General features: G+C 39.8%; 1 protein-coding gene across 2 annotated transcripts in view; it reads left to right on the forward strand.

Annotated features, from left to right (window-relative positions):
* The first annotated feature begins 794 nt into the window (after positions 1 to 794).
* The window catches only part of LOC120581457 (protocadherin gamma-A1-like), an 11,156-nt gene continuing 4,315 nt past the window's right edge, over positions 795 to 7,635 (forward strand). Inside the window, exons 1-2 of one of the 2 annotated variants that reach the window (XM_039836376.1) lie at positions 795 to 3,993; positions 7,445 to 7,629. In XM_039836376.1, the coding sequence (XP_039692310.1) occupies positions 1,573 to 3,993; positions 7,445 to 7,450 (2,427 nt within the window). In that variant the 5' untranslated portion in view covers positions 795 to 1,572 and the 3' untranslated portion in view covers positions 7,451 to 7,629. Of the gene's footprint in view, positions 3,994 to 7,444; positions 7,630 to 7,635 lie in introns of those variants that run through there. The other variant, XM_039836375.1, reaches the window with a different exon arrangement.

A 7,635-nucleotide genomic window follows, 5' to 3' on the forward strand; every position in this document is an offset into this window, starting at 1 on the left:
TAGTTGGTAACCTTTCACTAATTTTGCAATAAATAGAAGAAGGAAGGCAATCTAGTATAAAAATCCTGCTATTTAAGAAAACCAACTTCTTGGAAAAATTGAATGTGCTTGTAGGACAATATATATTATCCTAATAGCCTTCTAAAAATAAAGATGCAGAGAGAAGGAAAAAAATGGAATAGATAATAGAGGCTCTGTTCATCTCTCTGGCAACCAAATCAAAGTTGTGCCAGAGACAAGAAACAAACAGCAAGGAAAATCGCCTGGGATCTAGATGAGCAAGCCATACAACTAGGGAGAAATCTAAGAAATCACCCTGCAATAGCAGAAGGTGACAAATCAGACACTGAGCTTGTCCTTCATGGTTCTACAAGGTATCCCAGTAAGACATCTGAAATGAGCCACAGTGAAAGTCTATGATTACTATGAGACAGATGAGTTTGCAGTTGCCGAATACAATGCTCCGAATACAATGCAGCAAAGATCACGGAAATAATGCCTGAAGACCAAGACAATAAAAACTGCTCTGCTGGAGTCCCTGTTCCACAGACTCAGGTCTCCGTGGAAGAAGAGTTTTTGTATCTCTGAAGCCTTAATGAATATATTTTTTTAGTCGAAAAATAAAAATAAAGATGCAGCATTTTTCTTTCCAATTTTGAAGAATAATATAACTACCTCTTGTGTCTCTTAAATTTGAAGTCTATATTAGAAATTTATTTGACATTTTCTGCTGAAATTCCAAGAAATCAACATTATTTTATTCAAAATATATTACCTTTGTGTAAACTAAAAGTCTTTTTAAAAACCCAGATTAAAGGTCTTTTAAAATTTACATAATACATAGACACTTCAGAAAAAGAGGAAAAAGGATAGAGTAAAATATATCCTTCAAAATTTCAAGTTTCTGATAAATATTCAAAGCATAATAGAGAGGAAATAGGACATTCCAATTTTTAAAAGTCTAGCTTGTATTCTAAAAATTTATTTTTCCCTTTGATATTTTTCATCCTCCAGTAACAGGTAAGTTGCTCTTTTATGTGAATTATCAAATGGTCAAGATATACTACAGAGTGGGGGGATGGGCTTTTTTTCCTTTGCGATAGTCCCTGAATAGCATACAGGTAAAGCAGATCGCTGGAAATCCTGGGATTCTACTGTATTGCAATTTAATAACATTTATATGTGATTATTTTCTCCTTTTCATACATATATTGTACCATGCTTAACTATTTCCTTGACGATAAACTAACATTTAAGAATAGAGCAGATTAATGAGAAGTTATCTAAGAGTGCAGTAACTGGTTAGGACTCTAGGCGCCGCTGTTCACCAGTCTGGGAGATACAGGCGGATGGAAAGCGTACAGCTCCACCCCACCCCCGCCCTTCCCCCAAAAAGCTTCTTAGAACCTCCATCACCGCCAGATTGAAAACAGTCTCCCTGCGGCTGCCGAGATCCTACTCCTGGACCACTTTCTGCTCTGAATTCTCCTAAATATTCAGTTAAGACTCAGAAGAGCAGAGAAACAATACCCTTAGTACTGGACTGGGAGAAAACTGTGAGGCGAGAAAGCAATGGCGATTTGGGTGAAGCTGCCCGGCTGCAGCGGGCTGGTCCTGCTGTTCCTTTTCCTGGGGCTGTTGTTGGAAGTGCGAGCTGGGAAGATCCGCTACTCGGTGCCAGAAGAGACAGACGAAGGTTTCTTTGTGGGCAACATTGCCAAAGACCTAGGGCTACAACCCCAGGAGCTGGCGGAGCGGGGAGTACGTATCATTTCTAGAGGTAGGTCGCACCTTTTTGCTCTGAATCCGAGAAGCGGCAGCTTGGTCACCTCAGGCAGGATAGACCGGGAGGAGCTCTGCGCTCACAGCGAGCGGTGTCTGGTGAGTTTTAACATCTTGGTAGAGGATGAAATGAAGCTTTTCCCCGCTGAAGTGGAAATAATTGATATTAATGACAACACTCCCCAATTCCAGTTAGAGGAAGTGGAATTTAAAGTAAATGAAATTACCACTCCAGGTACCAGGATCCCTCTGCCTTTTGGGCAAGACCTTGATGTGGGTATGAATTCGCTCCAGAGCTACCAGCTCAGCTTCAACCCTCATTTCTCCCTGGATGTGCAACAAGGAGCTGATGGGTCCCAACACCCAGAGATGGTGCTGCAGAGTCCCCTGGATAGGGAAGAAGAAGCTGTCCACCACCTTCTTCTCACTGCCTCTGATGGGGGCAACCCAGTCCATTCAGGAACCCTCCGCATTCGTGTTCAGGTGGTGGATGTAAATGACAACCCTCCATCATTTACTCAGGCTCAGTACCACATGAGTGTCCCAGAGAATGTGCCACTTGGCACTCAGTTGCTCATAGTAAAAGCCACTGACCCAGATGAAGGAGCCAATGGGGAAGTTACATACTCCTTTCATAATATAGACCACAAAGTAGCCCAAATATTTCAGCTGGATTCTTACACAGGAGAAATATCAAATAAAAAACCCCTGGATTTTGAAGAATACAAAATTTATCCAATAGAAATTCAAGCTCAGGATGGTGCAGGCCTCATGGCCAGAACTAAGGTGCTGATTAAAGTTCTTGACATAAATGATAATGCTCCAGAGGTGACTATCACCTCTGTTACCACTGCAGTCCCAGAAAACTTTCCTCCTGCGACCATAATTGCTCTTATCAGCGTGCATGACCAGGACTCTGAAGAAAATGGTCACATTACATGTTCCATTCCTGGAAATCTACCCTTTAAATTAGAAAAGTTAGTCGATAATTATTACCGTTTAGTGACAGAAAGAACACTAGACAGAGAACTTACCTCCAAGTACAACATCACAGTAATAGCAACAGATCAGGGAATTCCTTCTCTATCTACTGAAACGCACATTTCATTGCAAGTGACAGATGTCAACGACAACCCCCCTGCCTTCCCCAAGGACTCCTACTCTGTGTACATTTCTGAAAACAACCCCAGAGGAGCCTCCATTTTCTCTGTGACCGCCCACGATGCCGATAGCCATGAGAATGCACAAGTCACTTACTCCCTGGCCGAAGACAACCTTCAGGGGGCACCTCTGTCCTCCTACGTCTCCATCAACTCAGACACCGGCGTCCTGTACGCGCTGAGAGCTTTAGACTACGAGCAATTCCAGGAACTGCTGCTGAGAGTGACTGCGCGTGACAGCGGGGACCCACCGCTTAGTAGCAATGTGTCGCTGAGAATATTCCTGCTGGACCAGAATGACAACGCGCCGGAAATCCTGTACCCTGCTCTTCCCACTGATGGTTCCACTGGCGTGGAGCTGGCACCCCGCTCTGCAGAGCCCGGATACCTAGTGACCAAGGTAGTGGCAGTGGACAGAGACTTGGGCCAGAATGCCTGGCTGTCCTACCGCCTGCTCAAGGCCAGCGAGCCAGGGCTCTTCACCGTGGGGCTGCACACGGGAGAGGTGCGCACGGCGCGGGCCCTGCTGGACAGAGACGCCCTCAAGCAGAGCCTGGTGGTGGCCGTCCAGGACCACGGCCAGCCCCCTCTCTCGGCTACTGTCACGCTCACCGTGGCTGTTGCTGACAGCATCCCAGACGTTCTGGCCGACCTGGGTAGCCTAGAGATCCCGCATGACTCTGACGCCTCAGGCCTCACCCTGTACCTCGTGGTGGCGGTGGCCGCGGTCTCCTGCGTCTTCCTCGCCTTTGTCATCGTGCTGCTGGCGCTCAGACTCAGGCGCTGGCACACCTCACGTCTGCTCCAGGCTTCAGGGAGTGGTTTAGCGAGTATTCCCGCCTCACACTTTGTGGGCGTGGATGGGATGCGAGCGTTCCTGCAGACCTATTCCCACGAGGTGTCCCTCACGGCGGACTCGCGGAGGAGTCACCTGATCTTCCCGCAGCCCAACTACGCAGACACGCTCATCAGCCAAGAGAGCTGTGAGAAAAGCGAGCCTCTTCTGATAACTCAGGATTTACTTGAAGACAAAAAGGAGATATTTTCTAAGGTAAACTTTTTGTAGTAAATCTACCTAGACAAAAATGATCTCTGAGTTTACTTACTTCTTTTCACTCTTTACTACTACCAGTTCTTCTATTTCCCATATATCTTTGTAGATTTCTATTTACAGATCCTGAGAAGTAATTATAAAGTGTTTATATCCAGTACATTGATAATTGTTTTTCATTGAAAATTAGACCGTAATTAATTATAAAGTAGGATGGTGTGTGAGATGAAGAGTATGTGTGAGATGCCATCTCCGTTGTGGAAAGAGCACTCCTTCAAGGAGATCTGGCTTCCGACCTATTCTTGCTTGCCTCTGGCCAAATAATTTTATTTTTTGGGGTTTTCATTATCTTATCTGGCAAGGATAGAGTTTAAATATAAAAGGCCCACCAATATTTATGTGACTAATACTATTATCAGGTTTCCTTAAGTTATAAACACCTCCTAATTTATCCCTAAATTTAATGTAGATGTCAACTGGAAGGTGTCAGGGTGCTGTTTTATTTTGGGACATTTAAAGAGGTAAAGAAGGTCTAAAATAGTATCTTTAGTTGTGTTAGTATAAAATTATGGAAATCTATATGAACTGCAAACTTAATTTATTATTGAATACCTTAGTTTTTTGTTTAATCTTTTATTTTGAGATATTTTGTGCATGCTGAAGAATACTCCAAATGTTTAAGTTACTTATGAAATGGAGTCATAAAATGAATGATAGAAAATTTACTATGCAATTTGAGAATTAGTTCTGAAGCCTCCTGATTTGTATATTATTTCTGTAATGGAAGTGACTAACAAAAATCAAGTATATATCCCATTTTAATGTATATGCTAACTCTTCACACACACACAAAAATGCATTATAGGGGAATAAGTCCATGCTTTGATTTACTTATTTTGCTCCAATAAATTACAGAGATATATAAAATATAAAAAGAGGAAAGCAAGGTGGTTCCATAGAGTAGGTCCTGGGTTCAAGCCCCAGCTGAGCCACCGCCCATACCCCGGCACCCCAGACCACCTGGGTGTGCCAGGCCCCATGGGAGGAGACACCCCGCCTTCAGAGATCCAGTTCTTAAAGGGAGATGGCAATACTAAGGGGTGAAAGCGAGTAGGGGGGATTAAAAAAATAAAAATAAAATAAAATGATTTGTAAAAATAAAAGATACATCTTAAAAGAAAAAAAGAGGAAAACAAAAGCATAATAAGGCACAAATAATGGACCAAAAATGAAACAGAAAGTAAAAATGAAACAGAAAGTAAAAATGAAACAGAAAGTGGTGGCCAAGCTAAAGCTGTGGGAGTTCTTAAGAGAGTTCTAGTCCTAGTTTTGTATTTAGATGCCACCACTGAAGGTCAAGAGAATGCTCCAGAAATGTAGTAGGGACTAATGGGGACAAGAGTGCTTCAGGCTAAACAAGGGACCTGAGCTAGGCTTTCTGTGTGAATCCCAAATAAGCAATTAGGCCCCTCAGCTAGTTAAAAAGGAGAAATCACATAAAAATGCTACCTACCAATTCCTATATGGTCTTAACTGTTGAAAGCTGAAGATAGACCAAGGGAGAGTGGTGGACATAGGTGCTGGTTTCAGAAAATGAACACTGAGTCTCTCAGACATGAGCTGTTATAGTCAAAACACTGAACCCAGGAGGGAAGAAGAGAAGAAGAAGTGGGATGGGGGAGGGAAGACTCTTCCACTTAAAAGAAATGTACAAACCAAGATGATGAAACATGTTGTCTTATGGAAATTTATTGTTGCTAATGAGAAATTTCTGCAACAAATTGTCATTATTTTTTAGGTAATCTTTGTTTTCTCTCTGATGGCTTTAAATTTTTTTCTCTCATTCCTGCTGTATGTCTAAGTGTGGATTTTTATTTTTATTTTTATTTTCTGTTTGGTTCCAAAAGTATACTCTCAATAACATAGCTTATTATAATCTAAATTTTTCTCTGTTCTTAAAATTTTGCATCTGAGTATATATAAATGAGCTAAGTTTAGCTGTTAAAACAAAGAGATTACCAAGTTGGATGATTTTTAAAATCTGTCTGTATTCTGCTGACAAGATACATGCTTAAAACAAAGATATGCAGTATTTATCTTTATTTTCAATATTTCAGTGTAATTCACACACATTCACAAAGTAAAGCAGTCATATCAATATTAATATACCAATAAAGTGGTGTGTAAGGCAACAACATTAATGGTGATTTTTTAAAAATGAACTGATGATAATTATAAAAAGAACAGACAGTCAAAAGGATATAAAAATTATGAGTTCCCATCACCAAACAATACAGCTTTGGAAATAATATGAGGATATTTTAACCCAATTCTGTAAGAAACAATGGATCCCACGGGTAGAAAATTACTAAATATACAAACGATTTGAACAACAGAATCTTTAAGAGTGATCTAAAAGATCTGCATAGAATCCTATCCTATACATACACAACAAATATAGTTATTCTTTACATGAGCATATGGAAAATTACAACAACTTACTACATAGTCATTACAAAAAAAAAGGCACAGCAAATTTCAAAGTACCAATAATATACATGCCTTATAACCTATACTTAAATCACAAAGCTAGGGGTTGGGGGAAATAGAGAGAAGTTGATAAAAAGGTACGAATTCTCTATTATAAGAAATAAGGTGTGAGAATTTAAGACAAAAACCTGGAAAAGGAGAAAGAGAAGGAAAAACAGAGAGACTGGGGAAAATAAAACAACTTGATATGAAGCAAGAAATGTGAGTGGGAAATAACATACAGAGTTAAACTAGAAATTGTCGAAGACAAAGTAACAGAGATAAATTTTTAGAGAACTGCAATGAGGATGTGAAAAGTTATTTAATGAGACTCAAAAGCATTAAAACAATGTTAATGAAAAGATTTTTTAAAAACAAACTGGAGGCTCTACTAGAAAACATGATGAGTTGGTATCAATTGTTCTCAATAAATTTTTCATCAGTGTTCTCAGAGGACTGGATAAAAGAAAAAAGGAAAAAGATCCAATGGGGAAGAAGCCTTCAGCAGGCCATAAGTGAGAGTAGAAGTGGGCAATCTCACTTAAGAATTCAATATCTTGATTAAGATATTATCAAATCCTGTCCACTAAATATTTTTAAAATAATGTTTATGGTTTATGACCATGTAGGATTTACTTCAGGGATGCAAAGATATTTCAATAATATCCTTCAATTTAATAGTATTAATCTCCATATTGAGATGAAAGATAAAAAGCCATATGTTCATTTCAATGGAGGCATAATAAAGTTCTTGAGAACATTCAACACATGATTGAAATATTTTAGCATACTAAGAATTGAAGGAAATTTCCTTAACCTGATAAGGAGTATCTATCAAAAACTTATAGAACTATCCAAAATAATTTACAGAGTCAATGCAATCCCTACCAAAATGCCAAAGGCTTTTTTTTTTTTTTTGCAGAAATAGAAAAAATTCATCCTAAAGTTCATATGGAACCTCAAGAGATCTCAAATAGCCAAAACAATCTTGAAAAAGAACAAAGTTGGAGGTTTCACACTTTCCGATTTCAAAACTTACTTCAAAGGTCCAATAATCAAAAAGCATGATGCTGGCATAAAGACAGGCTTATAGACCCGTGATATAGAATAGAG

The sequence above is a fragment of the Pteropus medius genome, unplaced genomic scaffold (assembly GCF_902729225.1).
Source record: "Pteropus medius unplaced genomic scaffold, Ma_sr-lr_union100, whole genome shotgun sequence".
Classification (NCBI taxonomy): Eukaryota; Metazoa; Chordata; class Mammalia; order Chiroptera; family Pteropodidae; genus Pteropus; species Pteropus medius.